Source organism: Gigantopelta aegis, chromosome 4 (genome assembly GCF_016097555.1).
Source record: "Gigantopelta aegis isolate Gae_Host chromosome 4, Gae_host_genome, whole genome shotgun sequence".
Taxonomy (NCBI): Eukaryota; Metazoa; Mollusca; class Gastropoda; order Neomphalida; family Peltospiridae; genus Gigantopelta; species Gigantopelta aegis.
In genome coordinates this window covers 78128302-78155006 of record NC_054702.1, presented here as the reverse complement: position 1 = coordinate 78155006, position 26705 = coordinate 78128302, and the positions used below count along the sequence as shown (strand labels likewise).

The following is a 26705-nucleotide window of genomic DNA, read 5'->3' as shown; positions in this document are numbered from 1 at the left end:
CAATCGCGCATCAAACAAGTACTTTACGACTGGGCTGCCGCCCATATTGTCCAACAAAGTCTGTTGATAACGTAACTAAAATGTGAAATATCAGAAAATGTTAACATTTGAACAAAGGGAACTGAGTTGATGTCAAGGAACCTTCTAAAGATTATTTCCCTTGTAGAATTTGTAAAAGATACTGTGATTGGTTGTTTTGCCGCAAATATGACCAATGACGTATAAGAACATAAACGGCGACCTTATTTGACCTAAAATGGCCGTATTACTGCAAAGGTTTGTTTCTTTAATCTTACGTGGCACAATATAAATACATTGTGTTTTTATGCTTCATAATATCTAATTGAATATGCTGTTAAAAGAGCACTAGTTCTCTTTGGAAGTGAGTATAAGACTCCGATACATTTTTAATGCATTTGTAGTAGAAAGATACGAAATGAGTTGACAAGTGTTTGAATTGAAAGTGGTAATTTCAACATCAAGGATGAAAGGAAAACGAATATTATTTTAACGTTACCTCAGCTCGCATTAAAGTACCATTGTTTGGTGTTTAACGTATGGCTACTTCGAGATGTCCTTCTACCTAGCAACATTATGTATTGTCAAAGTCAAATGTTAAACATTGTTTTAACGTGACTAAGGCCGACGACAGTCACTTTTCGCACCCTTGTTTTAATCGTAAGATTTTCTTGAAACACATTCAGGTGCATTAGTAATGTTAAAAAAAAAAACCAAAAGTTGGAATTGCAGCATTCTTAAAACAGAAACGTCATATATAATATAATGATATATCGCCAATTGTCGAAAACCGTATGAAATCGAAAACCGTATTATTTTACTTATGGGTATTTTGTAATATCTGTGCATGTTCGATCATTGACACGACAACAACGTCTTGTCAAGGAAGTACACTTAAAACAAATTTCCTTAAAAATGCGAAAAAAACGGTAAGAATAGGTTTTATGCACAATGAAATGTATTATTACAGTTAATTTGTAACCTTTAATATTATGGAATGCAATGCCAATGCATGCCTAAACAGTAACAGATGCACAACGGAATCCACACAATCAAACACATCTGCTAGCACCGCCGATTGGGTAATGACTGGTCACTTCCGGATAGCCGCTTTCAGGTCACGTGATTGTCACATGACTTTTCGTGGGGGGTGGGGGTGGGGGGGAGAGCCGATTTTGTGTTGTTGCCATTACGTTGGTAACATCATAGTACGGTTTTCGATAATAATTTTAAAATGACATTTTCTTACCACCTGGTGCAATTCTTGATAGAACAGAAATAATATGTGATTATATACTTACCTTTTTATACATTTTATTTCTAAATTGAACAAGGTAAACATTAATGTTGTTAGATTGATAGCCTGACATGATTGAGCATGCGCACCAGCCATTTCCTCTTAGTCGTACGGTTTTCAATTAAACGAGGATACCCAGTTTATGGTTATTGTAATGAGATGCAAAGTGGCTTCATTGGAATACTGATGTCATTCAGATTCAAAATTAGCTATTATTATAGGGGTCGAAAAGTATTGCCTTCGGTTTAATAACAAAAATTAGGGCACGAAGGCAAACTTTTTATTAAAAAGAGGGACACAAAGACAACTTAAAGTAATTACTTTCTACCAAGTTTCTTAGACAGTAATTATTTCACCTTATGGCATTGGACTCTAGCCTAGATGCAATTTGTTGGATACAGATGCAATTTAATAAAAGTAGAAATGTGATAGACAGCTGTGTTTAAACTTTATACCAACCTGTACAATACAGTAAAGAATGGCACCCACGTGAAATATTTTAATAGTATTATAATTAACATAAATAACGTTACTTTTTATGGGCATTTGAGCACGTTTTATTTTAGATCCAAGTATAAACAACCTGTCACTTTGTGTGTCAACAAACAAGCTTCATGTTACATTTTGTGTCATCGCTAAATAATAAAATGCTGGGTTTAAAAAAACCACATATATATATGGAATATTTCAAATACCTGCATAGAATATATGTAAACATCCTATTAAATATATGTGCCCATCCCTTAAATGGGCAAAGTAATTTACTTTTTCTTTCTTCTTTTTTTCTTTTTTTCTTTCTTTGTTTATTGGCTGTTTATTTAAAGTTACCACCCGAAAATAGGGAAAATAGCTACATGTATGGTATAGACATACCAAACATTATTCGAAAAAAAAAGATGTGACGTTGTTTTGTATAATTTTTTCAATTTGAACACCACACAATCGTAGTAGGTGAAAAAACAAGGACGAGTAATTATTCAATGGTCCTTTTACTTTTTGCAAATTTTTAATAATTTTATAAACCTTATTGGAAAAAACCCCATCATAGTTAATGCTATTTGAGTACAACGTCCTGAGGTGTAGCCAGAGAGGAAAAAACGCCAATGGAAACCCAGACCTGTAAAATAAATATCAGTGTCATGGGAAAAAATTAAATAAATCTGGGGAAAATCTGCCCACGCTGGCTACGTCATTGACGTCGTATAAATATATGACCGTCGCAGACAGAAGAAGACAGCGGAGGCGGTTACCACTGCCGTTGAAATTATAGAATTTATCTTTGTACACAATATTGTACAAAATGCGGAATCGGGTAAGAACAAAGATGAATGTCGGCAAATCAAAAGAGAAGCAGTCACAATGATAGGAAATATTAAACGATCTTGCTTATTATATAGTTCTTTATTATTATATCTATAATAATAATTATTATTATTTTAAATAAAAATTATTATTATTATTATTATTGTATTATTTTGACTTAACCTTAAAGACATTTACGTATACCTGTAGCAGGAGTTAGACTCAGTGATAAGGATTCCACACTTGACGCGTCACAAACTTTGCAGTTACTCCTATGTCAGGTCCGGGGAGGCTGTCCAGATTTCAATGGCTCTGTTGATGAAAATAAAGATGACTTTTGCACTCGTTTGGAATTCCCTTTTTTCAAGACTATTCCCTTTTAAAACTGAAACACTTCTCCAACAATGATGTTATGTTCAACTTTTAACACATGATAACAAAAACTTTCTTAAACACCGTTGTTTGAAAAATACAATCCTTTCATTTGTTTGTAAATACTCGGCCAACACTTGAAATGTTTTACGTTTAAAACTTTAAACAACTAACTTACATCATACCTCAATATGACGTCACTTATAACAATGTGATGTAACGTCACAATTGACAGCACACAAACCTTAATAATTTGTTATTTTAAGCCTCTGAATATGCATTTATTACAATAACTAAGAGTCAATAAAACAATTTAATTGGCAAATAATTATATGTTGTTACTTTGATAACTTCATTTAATAAAAAAGATTAAATGTTATTACTTTTCAATAACCACTAGCAATGGGTCTGGTATATATCTCCTCCCCCCCCCCCCCCCCCCCCCAATAAAAAATGCACTCATATCTATAATACCGGCCTCGGTGGCGTCGTGGCAGGCCATCGGTCTACAGGCTGGTAGGTACTGGGTTTGGATCCCAGTCGAGGCATGGGATTTTTAATCCACATACCGACTCCAAACCCTGAGTGAGTGCTCCGCAAGGCTCAATGGGTAGGTGTAAACCACTTGCACCAACCAGTGATCCATAACTGGTTCAACACAGGCCATGGTTTGTGCTATCCTGCCTGTGGGAAGCACAAATAAAAGATCCCTTGCTGCTAATCGGAAGAGTAGCCCATGTAGTGGTGACAGCGGGTTTCCTCTCAAAATCTGTGTGGTCCTTAACCATATGTCTGACGCCATATAACCGTAAATAAAATGTGTTGAGTGCGTCGTTAAATAAAACACTTCTTTCTTTTTTCTTTCATATCTATAAAGAAGTTGGTCGCACATTTGGTTGCTGCTGACCCAAGCTCCTTTTTTTTTTCAAATGTTTCCTTGCCGGGGCATTTTTATGTTCAACAACAAAATACGTAATTGAATGGCGCTTACGTGAGTATGGGATTCGGTAGTTGCAATATATCAGGAGTATAATCTGATGTTAAATTTTCACTTGGAGTAATTGCCCTTTCATCTGAGTTGGGGTTAGTTTCTTTCACAGTTTGGGTAATATGTCAGACTATTTTAATCAAATTAATACAAGGAGACTTTAAGGGCAGTACGATACCTAATTAATATAAAGCCAAATTATACTAGTGCGAGTTCAGTCAACCGAGCAGAAACAATGTTCCGCTAGACTGGTTTATATGTTCTTCACGGTAAACCAAATGGTCACATCGGGAATGTTTGCTGGCTGAACTTGGGGCTGACCTTGTTCGACGATCACATGATCACACATACAGGTGCGTCCATGATGCGGTCACCTATTGTGTAGCCTACTGGGTTATTGTTCACAGAAGTTGAAACGCAGATGAATTTTAAAACAAAACTTCGAAAAAAATATGGGTGTGTTTACACTTTTTGTTTGAGATGGTCAGTAAAACAATGCTATGGGACATGGAAGGATACATATACAACATGGAATGTAAGAGAAGGGCACAGTGGCAAACCACGTAAGGCAGCCGCAGTTTTCAGCTTTCTTGACGTCAACGCCGTAAGATTTTGGGGACATTATAATGACAATTATGGAGGGCAATTGCTGTCGGTGCTGTGGTGAAATTCAAACCCGGTTATTACAATGCTTAGTCACATTAAAATAAAAACTGATCTACAAACGTTAACCCATGTCAAATTTCTATAACAAGCAGACAACACTGTTTACAGGTCAGTATTGTTTTATTTTTCATAATTCTGGACAAAATATTAATTTTAAGTTTTAAAAGGTGAAAGAAATAAAAAGTACCTTTTGTCAAATATAGCATATCAAAAAATTACCATAGGATATGTTTTATTTATTGTGTACGAAGCCAAAACAAGGGTCAGAAAAGTGACTTTCGTCAACCTTAGAGCACCTTTTTTTCTTCTTCACCAAAGCAATCATGCCATACATGTGCAAAGTGGTAACATGCCATGATGGTATCCTATATACCCTTTATTCTAATTAATACAATTACTAATGTATACAACTGTAAGTGCGACACCAATTCTGTGGGTCCGAAGATAAGCCCTTTCCCAAAAGAAAGTGTCACTGAAAATTCCCAATTCCTTAGCTTGAGTTCCTCTAGAGTTATTCTGTTATATGTGAGAATAATGCTAGAGATGACTGTGTGTAATGCTTGAGTAATCGTTGAGGACCAAATAGAAGCCAACTACTGTGTCTGAAATATGCATTTCCCCCTAAATCTGATGCCACAGATCTTTAGTTCGATTATTCCTCAAGTTGAATCATGATATTAACCTTACATGTTGGAAACTGGTATTGACATAGACGAACAAACCCAATGTCCTTATGTGAAACTCCATTATTGAGTGTTGATTGCGTGAACCGTGCACAAGAAAACAAACCGATCAGAGTTTGAAGCATACATTGGTGATATATGACAAACTGTTATCTTTTTTTAATTATTTAAAAATATTGCACACGTTTGCACATTAAAGTAAAAAATTACTTAAAAATATAAATAAAATAAATAGTAAAACAAAATAATTGCATCCCTAATTTAAAAGTCTGAACCACAATGTTAACAACTACAATAAATTTACCTCCTACCTTTAATTACCAGTAGATTTTTCCAACATTTTGTACAGATAGAAGTCTTGAAAAAAGACATTACAATGACACAGATTCCACATATTAGATGATAACCATATCGCCTATATTGACGTCAGTGATATTTCCTCTAAAAAGCATGTAATTTTATGCCAGCTACCATTTTGCCTTTTTATTGAAAACTCTCCAAGAGGGGTGAAAGGATGAGACGTAATCTAACAGAATCATAACATGCATTATGTGGTATAAAAGCACTTCTGATGATGTCACATACCGGTACTCCAGAGGCTTCCACCCCTCTTGAAGAGTATATCATAAAAAAGTAAAATGCCAGACAGTGAAAAACTGCATGCTTTTAAAATTGATGTTTTTTTCCTAGGAGATCTTAGCAAAGTTGAGATAGGTGACATGTTTATCATCTAGTATGTGAAATTTATGTCATTGTAATGTTTTTTTCACAATTTCTGTCTGGACAAAATGTGAGTAATTAAAATCTATCATTAATTAAAAGTAGGAGAATAATTTATGGTAATTTTTAACAATGTGGTTCTGACTTCAGATTATAAAATACTACTATCTTTAATATCAATGTTAATATTTGTCATTTTATTGTGTTATTTTAATTTTTTAATTCACATGCTATAGGAAAGTAAAAAAACCAACAAATTCTCCTTGAACTAGTCTCGGAGGAATGTTGTGGAAACAAAGTCATCGATCCCCTAAAACAGCAATATCTGTATTGGTGTAACTCAGTTGATCATGATATCGAAATCTGACTGGTATTTCAAATGACTCTCTGTTTTTCTTCCAGAACTATATATTTACTGTGAATAAACGTAGAGAGTTCTACTACCATGTATAGACAGTCGAACTCTGGAAACAAAATTGTGTACAGTGTGCTAAGATGTGTTGTGCTTTTGCTGTGTGTGCTGTTGATATGTCAGGCTAGTCCTGAGCCTCCCAATGTGGACCAGCGTGAAGAGGATATAGAGGCACTGCCAGAAGAAACAGTTCATCAACATCATGCTGATCTGTCAAAGGACACGGGCAAGACTCAAGGTACTTTATTGTCACAGATTGGCAGGCTCATCCTGTCACCGACTAAATTATTGTACTAAGTATTCATTACTAATTTAATTTAAAGACCCTTAGTCACTGGAATTGGAAACAAATAATTTTTGGATTGAAATTGTTTTTATATCACATTGATCAGAAAAAGAATGGAAGTTAACATCCATTTTCAATTTCTAGCTTGTTTTTATGTATGTATATTGTAAAAATGTAATAGGTTGTTTAATATGCAAAATTGTTTATGGGACAAATATAGCAGCACAAGAATGGCTCAATTTTGCTTAATATATATCAGGTACATTGTGTATGTACACACATTTTGTTATAAAATTAGGGGTGTAAAACAATGTGCAGTTGGTCTAGGATCGACTCCTTTTGGCCTATTTCTTCTTCCAGCCAGTGCACTATGACTGGTTTATCAAAGGTACATGTATGTGCTATCCTGTCTGTGGGATGGTGCATATAATTTATAAAAGATCCGTGGCTGCTAATACTAATGAAAAATGTGGTGGGTTTCCTCTCTAAGACTATACAGGTATGTCAGAATTACCAAATGCTTGACATCCAATAGCCAATGATTAATAAATCAATGTCATGTACGTACATTTTTTTCTTGTTTTTTGTTAGGTGAAGAGCAGAAAAATTCTGCAGAGTCTGTAGTTCATGCAGAAGATAAATCTGGTAAGTTTACCATTGATTCTGAAATAAATCTCAAATCTGATTCAAAACATGACCAAAATCTCTTAAATAAGGACAATAGGTATGAGCAGCAGCATCAATATAAAGAACAGCAGCAGGAGACTCACCACAGAGACCAGGCTCAACATCATCATGATTCTAAACAGACGGTTTCGTCACCGCTAAATAAAGAGGATAATGATTTAAAACAGCAGCAGCAGATTGATAAGCAGGTCCTGGAGAAGCAACTTAAGGATCGGGAACAACTTTTAAATTCACAGCAGCATGAACAACAGAGTCCTGGTAAAGACAAGTTTGACAAAGGACAGGAGAACTTGCAGTATTCACAAGAAGATGTTAAGCAGCAGACTGAGTCATCTGTTCTGGAGCAGCATCTTGGGGATGAGGAACAACTGATGCTTTCACAGCAACATGTAGAGCACAGGCCAGACCAGCATTTGTCCACAAAGGATCGTGATAAACAGGAACAGTGGTCAGATTCACACCAGAATGTAGATCAGAGTCATGATCAGCAGAATGCAGCTCAGTTAGATTCACATCAGGACCTAAAGATAAATACTGATGAACTGCATAATAGGCACCAGGAGTCGCGACAGAAGCAAGTTTCATTAAATCAAGAGCAGCATTCTTCTTTGCATCCGGGGCACCATGAACCAGACCTGCAGCAACAAGATCAAGAGCAGCATGTGTATGATGAACCAAAATATCGGCACCATGGTTCACAAAATCGGGTTCCAGTGGACCAACAGCAGCATATGTATGATGAACCAAAATATCAGCATCATGGTTCACAAAATCAGGTTCCCTTAGATCAACAGCATCAGGTGTACGATGAACCAAAATATCAGCACCATGGTTCACAAAATCAGGTTCCAAATGACCAAGAGCAACATAAACCGAAGCATCAGCTTGGAGATATCAGAGAGGAACATATTTCAGATCATCATGAGAGACCACATACACCACAGGAGGGTCTACAGCATACACCACAGCATGACCAGCAATCTCATAAATCTTTTCAGTCTGTGGATAACCAACAGCATGAAGAACATGTAAATCAACCACAAGAAAAACAACAGGGACATGAAAATCAGGTAGGTCCAGGTGACCAAAAGACAAAAGAAAATCAGAATAAGGAGTCAATAGACTTTCAAAATGAAGAGCTAGGTTTGCCAAGAGATAACTTGAAAACACAAGACAAAATTGATGGTGATGATTTGACAAAACAGTTTAACAGAGAAAGGAAAATACTGGAAAGTCTGAAGGAGCCATTTGATCGAAGTCTTCTTGACATGAAAGCTGTAGAAACCATTTTCAAGGAGGTGGACAACACAAAGAAAATAACAATTATATTATATAAACCTGATGAATTTGGTTTTGTTAGATCAACTACTTACGTCCAGACCATGATGGCTGATAACAAAGTGCACACAGAATCTGAAACAAAGGTTGTCAAGCACATACCAGAGCTTGTCACTCACAAGGACGTGCTTGAGAAGGAGCTGGCCAAGATGAAAGGTAATCTACTTTGTGTTTGTGTTATCTCTACAAAGGGTCTGGGAAACTTCACTTTATTCAAGATGCGTCATACTATTTTACTAGCAGTGTATGTTAACAACAGTTACTCATATCAGAGGATGTGATTGCTGGGCACAAACAAAATACGGATCTATACCTACTTTGTTTGGATTTTTATGAATAACCTACTTATAATTATTTTTTATGCTTTTTAACTTTAGAAGCAGATTTTTTTCCCATAGGAACATGCATAACAAATAGGTACTTGTTAACAAGTTTCCCAAGCCGCTTGGTGTGATGTTTTTGTGTTAGAGCAGCTTCACGTTTTATCCTGTGTCTGTTGTGGAGCTACATGTACAGTACAGTTGTTCAACAACCACAGCTGAGCACCACTTGTACACTTACACAAAGGGCTTGAAATTAATATTTACATTTCACTTATTAGTCCACTACTGGTTCAACTGGAGGGGACTACAGGGAACATTCTGTTCAGTATCGCATTGCGATTCGCTGTGCTAGTTTCAGAGATTGCTACACAATTTTAAAATATGAAACAGTAGTTGCTAATCAATTTGCTAGAAATATTGCTAATCAAGATTTTAAAAACAAAATGTTCCCTGGATTATAGGTTTCGTCTATGTCCGTCTGTCTGTCCCACATTATATTTTTGACAGTGATATGGCTCTTGAACTTGGAGATAACAAAACATGTTTAAGCCTGGTATGGGACCAGACTTATATTGCTTTAGCAGTACTCTCAAAATGCTTTAGAGTTTAGTAATTAACATGGTTGTGTGCACAGTCAAAATTATATTGATAAGAAATTATGTAAGGGAACATGCAAGAAGTGGCCATTTAATAAAGTTTGACCCTGAAGACTAATCTACACATGTATGTAATTTACATACCGGGTACACGTGTGTGTGTGTGTATATATACAGTGGACTCTGTCTAAACTGGATTCTGTGTAATCCGGATCTCTGCGTAAACCGGTCCATTTCTAAAGCCCCGTCCAGCTACCGTTTATCTCTTAGGTATAAATCTCTGCCTAATCCGTACTCTGTCTACTCCGGACACCAGATCAAAAATCAAGAATGAAAGAACCGTTCATGCATTAATTACCTCTGTCTACACCAGACTGGGATTTGACTGGACGACGGGCTGCTTAATGAGCTGAAGAATGATAGTCAATTGTCAAGTAATCAGGACGCCATCGCAAGATCAAATACAAAATGTAATCGCACTCGTGTGAAGTTTACTCTTATTGCGGTAGGCCATTAGAGTGTGTGTGTTGATACCTAACTGATTTCACTGTTATGAATTCGGTGAGTTATACTTGTCAACCTAACGCATGTATAAATAGGTGCGAGTCGCACGTATATTTTGTGTGTCTTATTTCATTTATAATGGCGGAACGACCCAAAAAACGGCAACGTATCGAACTTTCATTAAAAACTAAAGTCAAATTAATACAAGAATTTGATTCAAATCCACAGTCAAAACAGAAAGACGTTTAATATGCAGACATTAATATTTTATGCAGAAAAATATAGTTGATATATAATTACAATCGTTAAAAAGTCTCTTAAAAATTGCATCAAACTCAGGAATTTCTCTATATTTATAAGTATATTTTTTATGTCTGAAATAATCGATTGCAAGTCTGGCTTGTATGACTGTGTTTCCTAACCATCCATGGGTTCAAATGTCATTGTTGATCATTCAAGAACCACAACTCTGGATGAACTCTGTCTAAACCGGTCCTCTATGTAAACCGGACTATTTCGACGGTATGAAGTGAGTCCGGTTTAGACGAGTCCACTGTATATATGTATGTATGTATGTATGTATGTATGTATGTATATATATATTATATCATATATATACACACACACACACACATATATATATATATATATATATATATATATATATATATAATCATACATACATATAAGTATACATGTAGTGTTTGAAGAATCTGGGTTGGCGATATACCACCTCCACCCTCTCAGGATTAGTCAGGTGATTGGTAGGCATTTTCGAAAATAGGAATATTGATATATTGTAATTTTCAGTTTGTTTAGTTTTTCAGATCTAGTGATTTTTGTGTCTAATCCCTCCCCCACCCAAAGTTCGATTTGTAGACATGACCATGCTGGGTTTGACCATTGTTCGTTGTGCTAGATTGGCTGTGCATGCAGATTTTGGTGTTTCTGGTTTTAGTACTCTTACTAGAGTTTATTGGATATTATTTCGTTATTAACATTGTTGTAAATTATTGGCATCACAGGAGAATATTTTTCTGCAGGTACTACATGCTTTTAGTTGTTAGATATTTCATTATGCTACAGTCCAAGCACTTTACTACTGTACATGTATTTGTGTATTTGCACCATATTTTTATGTTTCCATATTTTGTGAATTTCTTTATTATATATATATATTATATTATTTATATATGCATTTTTCACAGATACATTGTTTTATTTCTCACAGTATTGGTATCTATTTTAGGACTTAAATACATACACTTTGTATCTACTTACCAGTAATTAGTATGCAGAATGTAGTATACACATGTACGTACATACTAATCAATGTATTACATTTACTAACAAATATGTACAGAATAGTGTAGCATAAAATTTCTGTAGATATTTTAAAAATTAACTGAGACAATTTGAAAAAAAATTACAAGCTATATACTGTAGGAAAGGAATCAATCAAAGGTTGGGATTTTATTTTATTTTATGGGTTTTTTTGTGGGGATTTTTAATAAAGTTTGATGAAAGTGATGCAGAATTTGACTGATGTTCATGTTATTGTTTTTCAGATAAACCTGTTAGCCCTGAGCCTCCCCCGGTTGCAGAATCAGAACTGACACCTCAACAGAAACAGGGTATGCACATTTGATCGGTGGACATGTCTCAGTTTCTGATAAACTATTTATCATTTATGAACCTCATTCAATATATAGACATGTACCTGTTGGTATTGAATTTAGGTACAAGAGTAGATTGTATTATTAATCTTCAGCTATTGGATGTCAAACATTTGGCAATTTTGACTACAAGTACAATGTATATATAGTCATGGAGAGTAAACCCACTATATTTTTCCATTAGTAGCAAGGGATCTTTTATATGTACCATCCCACAGACATTATTATCAGCTATTAAATATCAAACACTTGGTCATTATTGGCACATAGTCTAACTGTCAGAGTAAACCCAGTACATTTTTCCATAAACATCAAGTGGTCTTTTATATATGCCATTATATAGACAGGACAGCACACCTTCTGTAGCCTTTGATATTCCAGATTATAAATTCCACAGTTAGAGCATAGTCATTATAATACATGAAAAACATTCAAACATGTTATTTTCTAGCTCAAGAAAACATTTATTAACAATATATATATACAGTTCAATCCTGTTGGCTCGAACCCTGTCGGTGCTAAAGAAAATGTTACACACATTGGGTAGTTTGACGTAACCATTCGGTCAAAAACATGCAAGTGTAACTCGGGACTTCATTTTTGGTTCAAGCATTGCGGTGTAAATTGTATTCGACCCTTCCAAGTTTGACCCAATGAGATTCTACTGTAGATAAATATTTTTTTCAATAGCAGAAGCATGTACTATATTTATGTCGATAGTGACAATTAAAGGAAATACATGTATTTTTAATTCTTCTATTTTCATGTCCTTTCAGCTCAAGAATTATTTTCTAAAGGAGAAGCACTAATAAACTCAACTTTTGTCCAAGATTACAGTCAGTAAGTTGTATTTGTTACTCATTGAACACAGTTATTAGACATTTTAGACAGCCAATAGGCCTATTGTAAGCCTCAGAAACTTCAGTCTTTTCACAAAACACCTAAAATCGTAAGCTACAAGGTGATATAAATTAACTAGACTGACACATGTATTCATTAATTTTAAAACCCCACCAACCATTGATGGTAATCTATCTGATGATTTTTTTTTCAGGGCGTATCTGTATTTTCAACAAGCTGCAGACCTCAATCACACCAGAGCCCTAGAGTATGTTAGCTTTGGGTATTTGTTTGGAGATTATTTGCCACAGAATATTACAAAGGCAAAGGAAATCTTTGAAGATTTATCTTTGAGAGGTCACCCAAGGGGTCAGCTGGTATGTATACCTGTATATCATAAAGAATAGAATATTTTTGTCTTATGAGTTAAAGATTCACTATTTAAATGTTAATTAGTCTATTAATATTGTTTTATCTAGTTATTATATTAAAAGAAAACAATTCTTCTGTAGTGAAATTTATGGGTATCTTGTTTTTTCTTCTTTTTTTTGTAAAGTAGTGTTGAGTTTCAGCATCAAGAAAAACATGAATATCCTGGCATGGTCTATTTCTACTTATTTTCTATTGATAAAAAAGTTAAAAGTTAAACTTTACCACTAGAGCACATGTTTTATAGAGATTACATGTATGTACGTAGAGTTGCAGATCCCACATGTTCAGGGGAGATAAACTCTGTATGCATATGTGTTGAGCTGGACTTAATAAACATCTGTCATTTCGATTTTAAATACAGAATTAATGCAGTAGACACAGTGTAACTGGTCAGTTTGTATTTACTTTTTCAAGTTCCTGAACATTTAGTATCTTGTTGTCTTTCAGGGTCTAGGATTTCTGTATGGTGCTGGTTTTATTTTCAACTCCAGTCAAGCACGGGTAAGATGTTTTATTTATTCATATTGTTTATGGTAGATTGTTAAATACTTTTGTTATTCCACAGTTGCCATTTTATTTATGGTCTATCTTTAAATACTTTTGTTATTACACAAGTTGCCTTCATTCAGTGTTTTGTATTTCATGGAAATATTTTATCAATATCAATAAAAAAACTAATGATAACAAAAAACATTTTTCTTATTAAATTGATACATTTCATTTGGAAGTCGTCTTTTGTTATACACTTCCTGATTTGTTTTGTTTATCTGTTTGCTGTCATACAAGTTTTATTAATATGCAATTTTTAGAATATGTAAGCTTGTTATTATATTGCTGTAAACATACTCCATTGCTGTCTAAGATAATACAGTGTCTTACATTGTGCATTATCTGTCTTCAGTTTGAGTAGAACATTGTTTCGGAGTATTATGTTTGGTATGTTGAAATGCATGACCTCTGTTTGTTTCAGTCGCTGGTGTACTTGACATTCAGTGCTCTTGGTGGAGAACCTTTAGCTCAGATGGCTTTGGTGAGTGTTTATAATATTATTTGTGTGTTTGAATGCTTCTGAAATACTATAGCCAGTGTTCGACAAGTACACTAGCCCTCAGTCACTGCTAGTGAATGTTTGGTCTGTGCTAGTAAAAATTATCAGCTGTATTACTCTTAATACATACGGCATCAGTCAAACACTTCTGTGTGAGGGCTAGTGACTTTTTCAAACATTTGTCAAACACTGCCATGACAGATGTTTTATTAGTCGTTTATTGATTTGTTCTTTTTGTAAATATATAAAAGATTTCCTTGTTTTCTTAAAGACTTGTTAATAAAATTGCCATGATAATGTAAATCTGCCTTGTCCTGTGAGTCACTATAAGTCCTTCACAGTGACCCGAGTACGCTTAACATGTGGTTCATTTTTTCAGTGTCCTTTCACAATAAAGTAGTTGTATTTCTTGTTCTATGTATTATTTTGTTACAATGGCCACATGTTCTTGTGCATAGTTACAGTAAAATCTAGTCCACAAGCCAGTGTTATTGGTTTTTAAATTTTCTCTGTACTTTTAATGGTTGTTTGTGTTTCAGGGTTACCGCTACTGGTCAGGTGTCGGAGTGGAGATGAAATGTGAAACAGCTCTCACTCACTACAAGAAAGTAGCTGCTAAAGGTAACTCCAGTCATTAATACAGTCACTGTCAACTGTAACATGTTCTTGGTTTTCATTATAATATTCTGTCTGACCATTTTTCATGTACCTTGATTGTTGAATAACATTTATGATACCTCAGGGTTGTTCAAGAATTGATCACATGGGGATGTGGTTGGTGGAAGCCAGTTCTGTACCACAATAGATATTGTTTTATTTAAACCATGTAAAGACAGGCACCAGGGCACAATTTCACAAAACATCGTAAGCCTTGTTTTGTACATAAATGTAAATCTATGACTAAACCACAATTCCAGGGCTAGCTCTGCCACTCGCCAAATTCACCAATTGCAAATTTTAAAAACAATTGGCGAATTTTATTTTAATTTGGCAGAAAGAATGTAATGTAATTATTGATATTTTTTTGGAAAATAAAGTGGGTTTTTTTACCATTATTTAACTCCATCTCCTGTAATGATGTAATTTTCTGGTTGAAATAGTGTATAAATGCTAAATACATGTAAATGTATGACTGATATAGCTGCTGTTCGCCGACACAAATTTAAATTTTGTGAAACTGGCTCCAGGCATATTATAATAATTATGGTACATTATTGCAGTAGGGTTGAGATATTTTACTGTGTGTTTGCAGTTGCTGATGCAGTGTCCATCAGTGGAGGTCCCACAGTTCAGCGTATTCGTCTACAGGAGGAGGCCGAGAGTCAGAGTGGAAACAGTCCACTGCTGGACGATGATCTGCTGCAGTACTACCACTTCCTGGCTGACAAGGGAGATGTTCAGGCTCAGGTATTTGTTAGTTAATCTCACAGTTTCAAGACATTACAGGGATTTATCCAGTATTTTTCACCAGGGTCCCATGTCTGATGCGATTGGAAAAATTAGCAGCAGTAAATCACACTTGGGATATTTTTTCAGGCCACCGAATGATGCAGTATACTGCTGTTAAATTAATTTAGTAGAACAGACACAATTAAATATACATTTTTGTAATTTTTAGTACAGAAATTGGGAATTTTCAGAGACACTTTATTTTGGGAAGGGATCTATGTTCAAACCCACAGAACATCTTGATAAATCCAGGCATTATTTGGTGTATATGTTAATGAGTATGTATGAACAGTTCGGACACATGAAACATGCACTACTGTGTTCTAAATCATAGATTAACATTTCTTTTAGTCGTCTGTTTTTTTTTAATTTGCTTTATTTTTTTTCCCTCAAATATTAAGACTTATGGATATAAATATCTGAAAAAGAAATGTTCTGGGATTGGTCAAGGAAATAGTTGATTGCATGATATTTATAATATAATTTTCTCATGTCCAGGTTGTACTGGGACAGCTGTATTACCAGGGAGGTAGAGGAGTACCAGTCAACCATGAGGTAAGTGTACTGTTATAGGTTTTTCTCTTAACTAGTTGTGCTTGTTTTTTTACATTCTTAGCCACTTTCTCATGACTGGTATATTAAAGGCTGTGGTATGTTCTGTCCTGTTTGTTGGAAAGTGCAATTAAAAGATCCTTTGCTACATATGAAACAATGTAGTGAGTTTCATCTGAAGACTACATGTTAGAAGTTTCAAATGGTTGACATCCACTAGGTGATGATTAATGAACAGATTTAATTAAATGGCCCCGTACTGTTATTATTAATAAGTGTTTTGAATGGTTTCAGTGCTGTAAATGTTTTTATTGCTATCATAAGTAGGAACTGCTAATAGTGTTATATGTTATTTCTTTCAGCAAGCGCATCATTACTTTCTGATAGCTGCCGAATCAGGAAATGCTAATGCTTTAGCCTACTTGGGGAAGGTAGGAATCTTTTATCTACAACACTTCTACACTTACATGTGACGACTGAGATTTAGCTTTGTGGTAAATTGATAGTACTTTGTCCTCTTTTTAACCAGTGTGTGTCATGACTGGTTTTTCAAAAAGGCATAAAATATTGTTTTGTTTATAATTGAAAACAGGTAGCATGTCTAGCAGTAATGGCATTCATCCCTTAAACTCTAGATCACGTGTCACAGTTACTAGTCACACTGAATCCTAATTATTGCTGATTAACGTGTACAGTCTCTATTACAAATATTTATCTTTGAATATTCATTACTGTGTTAACAGTTTTTGTCTTCACACAGCTGAATATGTGTTGTGTATCAATTTTTGTTATATCTAATAATCACTGAAAATTCAGTGTTTTTGCTGTTTCAATTTTACTTCATACCATATCATGTATACATACATTAAGTTCATTACAGTTATTTTATTTGAAGTAAATGTCTTTGTGTGTTTAGATGCACAGTGAAGGTAGCCCGGTTGTGAAGCAGAGTAACCACACAGCCATGAGCTACTTCAAGTTTGCAGCTGACAAGGTTAGTCACATGCAGATGGGGAGGCGTTATTTAGTGAAAATAATGAACCTCGTCTCCTTTTCAAAAGTGCATTAGATGTGTAACATAACATCATATTCTTTCAGACATTTTTACATTCCTGAAATTTGATCTGTTATTACTACAATTTATTTAAGATTTTTTTTTTTGTAATTGCATATCAATATTATCAAATGTTTGTGATAATGATTAATTTTTATGTGGTGGCTTTTCCCAATTGCCTGAAGTGAGGTGGTATTTCTTCCTTATAGTTGGTATTAGAAGAACCAGTTGTCACATTAGGCCGCAGTTTCATTGCATCCACACCAGGGTTTCTGCCTGAGGGTAAAACTTTAAGTTAACTTTTTGACAAAATTAATTACTCTTATCATTACTGTATGATTTTCTTTCTGGTGGAGGCCCTCCATACCCATACTGTCGTTGCATTCAATTTTATAGCGCCATACCCATAAATTTCTTTCTGGCAGAAACATTGCGCACAGTCATGCATAAAAATAGATCAGTGTATTTATTATGAATCTTTTTTCACTGAGCATGCACTTCAATGTCCACCCGAAAAAAATAAAAAATAATAATAATAAAAATTGTCCACAGTGAACAAAAACATTATATGTCCTTGCATCTTGTAATTTTTTATGTCCATAACATCGACATCTGTGTAGAGGCAGTGGAATTGCAGCGTTACTTGTTTAGTTACTATGCACACACAATCAACATGCACTATATGTCGTATTACTAATTTACTGAGTCTGTTTGTAGGGCAACCCAATAGGACAGAGTGGTTTGGGCCTGATGTTCCTGCACGGTCACGGCGTGGAGAAAGATCCCACCAAGGCGTTCCGCTACTTCACACTGGCTGCCGATCAAGGCTGGGTCGATGGCCAACTTCAGCTGGGAATTCTCTACTTTAGTAAGTTAAAAACAATATTGGCAAGTTATGTATTTGTTCTTGGCTGTCAACCCAGATCAATACAAGTTGAGAAATATTTCTTGTTCATTTGTATTAAAAACATATTCTGTGTTACTTTCAAGTCGAATATGCCATTCGACTAGTAAGCAGTGTTAGTATATTTATTCTAAACATACTTTACTTTGACAATGTCACGAAGTTAGATATATATAACCAGGGCTAGCTCTGGCACTCGACAAATTCGCCAGTTGCAAATTTTAAACACAACTGCCAAATTTTATTTTAATTTTGTGAAATAATTTTATGTAATAATTGTTTTGTTAGAAAATAATTTTTGAAGATTTAACTAATAATTTGGCAAAATTTCATTAATTTGGTACTTGCCCTGATAACCTTTTACAGCTGTCACCTTAGTTAACAGTAAGCATTGAAACTGAGAAATCTTGTCGATATTTTGATTATTACAGGTGGTATTGGAGTTCGTCGAGACTATAAGATGGCAGTGAAATACTTCAATCTGGCATCTCAAGGGGGTCATGTGCTGGCCTTCTACAACCTTGCTCAGATGCACGCCACAGGAACCGGCGTCCTCAGAAACTGTCACACAGCTGTTGAGGTAGATATAGAAGTAGAGAAAACGTGGATCATTTTCTCTCTTCATGGGGACGGGATGTAGCACAGTGATAAAGAGCTCACATGATGCACAGTTGGCCAAGGATCGATCCACATTGGTGGTCCCATTGGGTTACTTCTTGTTCCATCCAGTGCATCTCGACTGGTATATCAAAGGTTGTGGTATGTGCTACCCTGTCTATGATTGATGCATGTAAAAAATCCCTTGCTACTAATGGAAAAATGTAGCAGGTTTCCTTTTTAAGACTACATGTCAAATGATTCATAAATCAATGTGCTCTAGTGGTGTTGTTAAACAAAATTAACTAACTTTTCTCTTTTTCTGACCTAATGACATTTTGCCTTAGTTATATCTTTTTATATGAAAATTTAGAAATGATGTACTAGTAGTGTAAATCAAAACACAGACTTCAGTAAGGATGTAAGTTTGAAGTATTCTCTAATTCTATTTTTTGTTGAGGTTATTTCCCTTTCTTTTTTTAATTAGTTACAATACTTTTACTGGACTTAACATCTGATATGATCACACATAAATGCTTGCAACACGGGAGTAGGCCTTATAAATATCTGTAAATGTAATACTGGGATGTTGTTTTTAAAAGTGGATAAGCATATTTTGAACTATGGCTGTACATGTATTTAACATCTGGTTATTGCGAAACTTGGTCCAGATGGTGAAGAAAAACTGGCTGCTACAATACATGCCATTCATATCAAATATCAGGAAGGCATATATTATATGTACTTTCCTTCTGCATTTGTTATACCAGTTGTGGGGACTTGTTTGGTTATGATAAAAAAAAATGTAATGGATCCACCAGTAATGGTCAGTTCTGCAGCCTAGTGTGCATGCTGGTTTACAACGCTACATCCTGCTACTCAGTTTGTTTTTTATCACCACAACAGGACTCCCGATCTAAAGCATGATCAATTATAGCTTGAATGCAGAAGAAGAAGCTACTCAATTTGTCCAAGTTATGGCAATGAAATTAAAAGATTACCTGTGTTAAATATTATAATGTGACTGGTGTATTCAGAAACATATATTGAACTCCATTGATATTGCACTAGTCAGATTTGTAGTTGTAAAAAGGATACAAGAATAAATAAATAAATTTGACCAATTTTGGCTAACTGGGTGTATTCTGGTAGGCAATTAATAACCCACAAATGGCATACAAGGATTTTGGTAATTGTGGGTTTTATTGCAATCTCACATATGTGATAACAATATCATTTTAAAATTGCCTGGTGAATTTTCAGTGGAGTTTGTTATATTAGAGAACATTTTGTTCAGTTTCAGAGATCACTACAGATTTTAAAAACATTAAACAGTAGTTGCTAATAAATTTTCAGTTGAATAGAAATATCAAGATTTTGAAAAAAATGTTCCCTGTATATTTTGTAGTAGTAGTTTTTTTAATTGAAAACTCCATGATTGATTTTCAAATTTAATTTGTAGCTGTACAAGAATGTAGCTGAGCGCGGCCGGTGGTCGGAGATGTTGATGGACGCTCACCGGCTGTACAAGGATGGACACGAAGACTCGGCCGTTATTAAATACATGTTCCTCGCAGACCTCGGCTTCGAAGTGGCTCAGTCTAACGTGGCTTACATCTTGGATCGAGGTAGTTGAACGAAAACTTGTTTTTTTTTACTGTCTTGCATGTTCCAAGTTTTGAATATTTTATTTATATAGCCAGTGCCATAGGCATACGGGCTCCCATTTTTGTAAGGGGTGGGCTTTTGCCTGAATTAAACGAAATTGCCTGAATCTGCATAACAACATTTATTCATATTAGCATTACTACCAAACAGCTATATAGAGTTGCAAATGAATCACTACGCATTTTTACATTATTGAATATGAATTTGTACAAGTTTAGTATTTTATGAAAACAATTTTTATTTTATTAATGAAATTGAAGAAAACTTTACTTTATTTTACCATCTTGCATCTTGTATGGATATTATATTTACATAACCAGTATTGAGAAGTGTTTCTATCTATTATGGAAGTTGAATTTGTATTAGCATTTTTTGTTTTTTAATTTTATTTTATTAATAAAGTGATTTAGTAAACATGCTAAAAGCCTGTAGAATTTCTTCTCGACAAAGTTAATGTATTTGCAATACAAACAAGACAATATTGATATGTTTACAGTAAACCTCTATACATCAGAGTTATTCTTACAGATTTCATTGTTTTAGAAATTACTAGACATTCAAATCATGGGACTGAATAGTTGTAATATTATATGTGACTAATGCATTAATAATATGTAATAATATACTCAATGATTTTGTTTTCTAGTTACCAGTGTGTTTGTTTCAGGTGAAACTCATCAGTTTCCACAATATGAAACTTACCAGAGAGCTCTACTGCATTATACTCGAGCAGCCAGTCAAGGTTAGTGGTGGTTCGATTAATTGAAATTATCGAAGATTGGTTGGTAAAATCCAAATTCCAACTAATCAATTACAATTTCTGGTAATTAATTATAAATGAACATACACACACCTCATGCAGCAGGAATTGCCAAAGTGACCCGAATGGTATCTATAAAAATGGTAACTACAAATTTCAACTGTATTATTTGTGGATTGATCAGTGAAATGTAATGTTTATACGGCATTACCATTTTACATAAATACATAATATGCATTATACCTTACAATTTAAAATAGTTAAGTCAATTTTGTGTTAATTTATCTTAAATTTATTTTAAGGAAGATAAAGTCGAGTTTAATTTTTTTTTAGCATTCTATTTGCAACTTGCGAGATCCATGCTTTCACCAGTAATCGTTATTTTATAACAACCGGTTGTTCTAGATGCTTTTGAGTGCATATCAAAAGTTCCAAGCGAACCGGAGCATGTGGACATGATGATTTAAAAAAAAGAGAACGATAAGTTCTTCCTTTAACTTGAAAAGAAAGTTTATTTTGAGATAAAAAATAAAAGTGACAATACGCTTCAGTGATGTCGATAAGCAAAGAAACTTACATATTTTTAACCTTGAGTACAAAATGTTTTAAAATGTCAACTGATTACAACCAATGATTGATTGGGTTAACTAACCAATCATCACACATGAAAATCCAATCAATTCCCACCACTAGTCAAGATAATATTCATTGGCTTAGCCACAGGAGTGCCCATGGTGTCCATACCCCCTCCTCCACATATCTCTGGGGTTTTTTCTCACCAAACATTTCATAATCAGGGCCATTAGAGCTGGAGGGGAGAGGGGGGTGCTATGGCTCCCACTTTCGAAATGTCACTTAAATTTTTAAAAATAATGTTATGTTCATATAGACACAAACCACAGATAGAGATGGATATTGCCCAAATTTTGTATTTCTATACAGGAACCTGAATTGCAATACGTACCACGATATATTGCGAAGATCAATTCTCAGTTATTAGAATTTATAAAATTCTTTTCTTAAACTAGTTTTTTGTTAGAAAATATAATACGTGTGCATTAAAAACATACAAAATACATGGCTGTTAACTGTCCGTCGTGAGACAGATTTCCGTCGTCAGAGAAATTGTGGAAATTATTTTTTCAGTCTTTTTTTTTTTTTTTTTTTTTTTTTAAAATGAGAATCACTTCGGCCGTTTTCGGTTTCCGTAATGTCAACCCGATCACTTCGGCCGTTTTCTTTGCCCCACTGACCCCCCTTTAGGTACCTATCGGATGGGTATAATCTACCATACATTTTGGGGCCGATGAACGGCCCCATTCCCCTAACGTAAATTCCAAATCCAATATCAAACCTTTTCCCAATTACGACCCAACAGTTTCCCAATAAAGATTCCCAAAGTTGCTCTTATCGCGGATACTTGAACTCATAAAAATTTTTTAAAATTTAGCTAATTGTATATTTTTCGATTACGAACACGTGACGAACAAGTCTGACCTGGATATGCAAATTAGTTTTATCCTATTTTGATACAGTCTGTTGTGTCGTAGTTTTTAGTAATAATGACACATTGTCTGATATAATACAGTTTTGGTGGAAGAATACAACTTTTTGTTTTAATTTATCCATTTGCGTTAACACATATTTGGGATCTATCGCAACACGTCCAATCCGCTATTTACATAGTCCAAACGGACGTAGAAAGTAAAGTATTGACTTATTGTGCACCCTGCACTATCATTTGCTGTGCTATTTTAAGCAGACGATCTTATTTTGTAAAAAGGTGTGTACATATGTTTCGTACTTTTTTTTCCAAATATTTTATTATTATTATTATTATTATTATTTAAAATCATTTTTGGTATGGTTTTTGTAATTAAAAAACAAACAAAAAACGTTACTACAGTAGTTGTAAATTAAATGAAAAAAAACCCACCTTTAATTTAAATGTGCTACTCACTCCCTTTGAAGTAATGGCCGTACCCGATGTCACACCATGTGATGAACAGCACGTGCGAGTTTGAACACTGTTACAATGTAATAGTTCTGCTGGGAGATATTAGATTGCATATTATAGATATTGAAACTTAATTAAAGTTGATCCGGTCAAATATAACATTTACCGACCAGCGGTATGTTACTTCTTTATTATTTACGATTGAATAATGGGGTCATTCGAGAACTACGCAACGTGCACCAAGGAGAGTGGGAATTATGGGATGTGACAAAACATAATTGGGGAGTGGGGTTGTGGTGGTGGTTATTGTGCAACGTAATGTTAATTCATAAAGTAAAATGCAACCAGTCGTTGCCATTTTGTTTTAACATATATGTATTACTAAAGACCCCAAAGTAAAATATGACACGGTCACAAAACGTTACAAGGGGAGAGGGGTATTGAAACTGCAAGATTTTGCGTTACGTATTGTTAAATGACACAAAGATCAACAAAGGACTTTTCAACATTAGCGTAATGCAGTATCAGACATTGGCTTTTACCTCAATTTTTAACGACTCCCTCCCCCTCCCCCTCCCATAATGAATTTGCAATAACACAAGGGCCACCTGATGTAAATGTATTTGAATATTTGATTTGCCGTCCATCAGCTAGCGGTCAAGCCTAAATAAATAATATCAGGTAATAATGCAAACTTTAAAAAAATGCCCGTAGCTTATGAAAGAACACCCTAGCAAATGTCAGCCTAATAGGACTATTTCCCAGTGGTGTAGCCCGGGGTGTGTGGGGGGCAGGGGGCCATGCCCCCCCCCCCCCCCCCAAATCACGGGAAATGTTTACCTTTTCGCTTATTAATAACTTTAAAAAGGTTTCTGTGTCATATCCCACTACACAAGTGCATATCCCACTACACAAGTGCCCCCCCCCCCCCCCCCCCTACAAAATCCTGCCTACGCCACTGCAATTTCCATTAATATAGGTTCACTGCAGGACCCATCACATTAATGTTTTTGTCCAATAAAAAAAATAACAGGGTGTGGAATGGGAGAAATACATGTTTAAAGTGGACTACAATTGTCATATAAAACATTACCATTTTGAATGCCCTGTACCTTGAAATTTCAGTCACAACATTTTACTTTTGTTAACAGCCATGAAAATATATAAGCGCAATATACTGGTATGCTAGAACATATTTGCAATATATATTGTTTAAAATTTATAATTCAGTATATCGGTTATACCACACATCTATAACAACAGAATCCTTTCTTTGACAACAATATGTAAGTCTTCCGGTCTATGTAAATCATCTTGCAAAATAATTATGATATGTGTTTTGTTCTTCAGATCAAGATAATAAATGTTATTTGGCAACCCAAAACCATGGTATGAAAATTACTTTAAAAGCAACAGGAAATGTGCCAGGATAGTGCCAAATTTCATAATTTATTACTAAATAAAAAAAATATGTTACCATTTCTTGTTCTTCATGTCAACAAAAACTATTTTTTTAAATTGTTCTTTCCACAAATATTTATGAATGTTAATTTACGTATTTTTATTTCCAGGCTCAACTATAGCCCGAGTGAAGATGGGTGACTATCACTACTATGGGTTTGGCACAGAGATAGACTATGAATCAGCTGCCACCCACTACCGGGTGGCTTCAGAACAGCAGCACAATGCCCAGGCTATGTTCAACCTTGGCTACATGCATGAGCGAGGACTGGGGCTCAAACAGGTGAGAAAGTCTAAATCACAGCTATCACAGACTTTGCCATTTAAGAGGAACTATCAATCCCCTCAGACTAGTTCAAGGAGAGTCATGTTTTGTGCTCCCTGTAGCATGTGAATTTATATCATATCTGGTATCAGTATGGTAATATCTTATATTCCAAGTTAGGTGAGCAATTAATCACTCTCCTCAGTTTTTTTCACATGGAGGTCTTGTAATTCATGAATCTTTCTAATAATTGTTATAGACTTTCAAAAATTACAGGTATCATTGACTGTATTTCATGAATATTTCTAATAATTGTTTATTTTAAGCTCTGCTATAGTTTTCATCATGTAATCGTGATATAACCTAACTACTTAACCTGTGTTTTAGGATGTTCATCTGGCAAAGAGGTTCTATGATATGGCTGCGGAGACCAGCATGGATGCCCAGATCCCAGTCACCATGGCGTTGGTCAAACTTGGTCTCTTTTACGGTTCAGAGGTCTTCAGCAAAGAGGTATTAATGCTCAAGAAATTGTTTATATGATGCTATTACTAATATATTTTTAATTGAGTAATGTTTTTTCGGTGTAGTTTTTTAATATTCATATAGACCCTGTTGGTAGATGTACTTACTTTAGTATTATGTCTTAAAGGTTAACTTTATAATAAAATTATGAACTATGAGCTGTGTGGTTTAAATTCATGATGATGAACATAGAGCTTGGTGCATGTACAGACATTTCCTTTCGGTTTCCACACTAATGCTGATGCATAGCTTCTGTACTCTGACTTCAGTGGACTTTGTTTGACTTTGGAGTTTTCCTTTTCCTAGGAGAGTTTCCTTACTGGGATTCTGAACCTCTCCAGCCCAGTTTTGATTTTGGAATTTGCTTCTCCTAGACAGTTGTCTTTCTTGACTCGCGTCCTCTGTCTGTCCATTCCATATTAGTCTAGTATCTACTCTTTGACCAGTCCAGCTTGGGTGAGCCTACCAGGAGCTGATGCTTCAGCTGGCATAGCTCTCCGAGTCATTGAGACATGCAAAGTACCTCACCATGGCAAGGAATGGACCATGATATAGGGTTTAAATTAATTTCACTGTGTACTTTGTATTCACAATAACGAGTAAAAAGTGTTATTCCTACTTTTACTTTCAAGTGCTGCAAAGCATCTTACAACATAGCTAAACGTCCCAAACTTTATCTGAAAACAGGGACCATAGTTTTAAATATGTGCTGAGGTGTTGTTAAACAAATATTCTTTTCCTTCTCTTTCAGTTTGATGGGTACAGTAAAATGGTGAAAGGACTGGATCCACGACTCTTCCTTGGTCCAGACTGGGACTTATATTTAATTACATTTTTATCATTAGTTTTAGGTCTTATCATATTACTAAGAACGGTGAGGTGACACTAGGGAGTAATGTGATATTTATATGTTTCACTCTTGATTAAACAGTAGAATATTGGGGCTGTTTATCTTATGTTGCTAATGTTGTTTTATTTTTCTACATGGTGTTTTTAATTCTTGATTTGTCACTTAGTTGACTGCATTTTCTTCTTTAACAAATACACATGAACTGTACCATAATTTGTTGACAGAAACTTACAAATTTGGGGAATATCTTTTAAAAGTATTTTAAAGCAAAAGCAAAATAACAAAACTATTTTTCTTGTTAATATAAACACATGCATTCATGTGATATCTAGAAGAGATGTGAATTAAAATAATTATATTTTAAATATTTTTAAGTTTACAAATTAGGTTACTATGTTTCTGACACATACATGTACCAAATTTCAAAACCATTTTTTAAAAATGTTTTGATCCTGATGTTTCATACATTAACACC

The 26705-nt window shown here is 34.7% G+C and overlaps 1 protein-coding gene across 3 annotated transcripts; it reads left to right on the top strand.

Annotated features, from left to right (window-relative positions):
• Nucleotides 1–251: 251 nt before the first annotated feature.
• Nucleotides 252–26320, top strand: LOC121371155 (protein sel-1 homolog 1-like). 3 transcript variants are annotated; one of them, XM_041496829.1, is made up of 20 exons: nucleotides 252–382; nucleotides 6449–6696; nucleotides 7336–7389; nucleotides 11761–11826; nucleotides 12645–12708; nucleotides 12923–13085; nucleotides 13588–13641; nucleotides 14111–14170; nucleotides 14728–14809; nucleotides 15441–15595; nucleotides 16136–16192; nucleotides 16552–16620; nucleotides 17106–17183; nucleotides 17961–18111; nucleotides 18579–18727; nucleotides 20207–20372; nucleotides 21059–21154; nucleotides 24701–24873; nucleotides 25243–25368; nucleotides 26132–26320. In XM_041496829.1, exons 2-20 carry the CDS (start codon nucleotides 6492–6494, stop codon nucleotides 26261–26263), a joined length of 2100 nt encoding a protein of 699 aa, XP_041352763.1. In that variant the 5' UTR covers nucleotides 252–382; nucleotides 6449–6491; the 3' UTR covers nucleotides 26264–26320. The 3 variants fall into 3 exon arrangements, with proteins under 3 accessions (XP_041352763.1, XP_041352762.1, XP_041352761.1); XM_041496828.1 differs by having other exon boundaries at nucleotides 7336–8925; nucleotides 21080–21154; XM_041496827.1 differs by having other exon boundaries at nucleotides 7336–8925.
• Nucleotides 26321–26705: the final 385 nt, after the last annotated feature.

Bases quoted from the DNA above. Each gene is read 5' to 3' on its own strand.
- LOC121371155 (XM_041496827.1), top strand. From the start codon at position 6,492: ATGTATAGACAGTCGAACTCTGGAAACAAAATTGTGTACAGTGTGCTA. The intron at 11,827-12,644 runs GTATGCACATTT...ATGTCCTTTCAG, and splicing joins GACACCTCAACAGAAACAGG to CTCAAGAATTATTTTCTAAA. The intron at 13,642-14,110 runs GTAAGATGTTTT...TGTTTGTTTCAG, and splicing joins TCAACTCCAGTCAAGCACGG to TCGCTGGTGTACTTGACATT.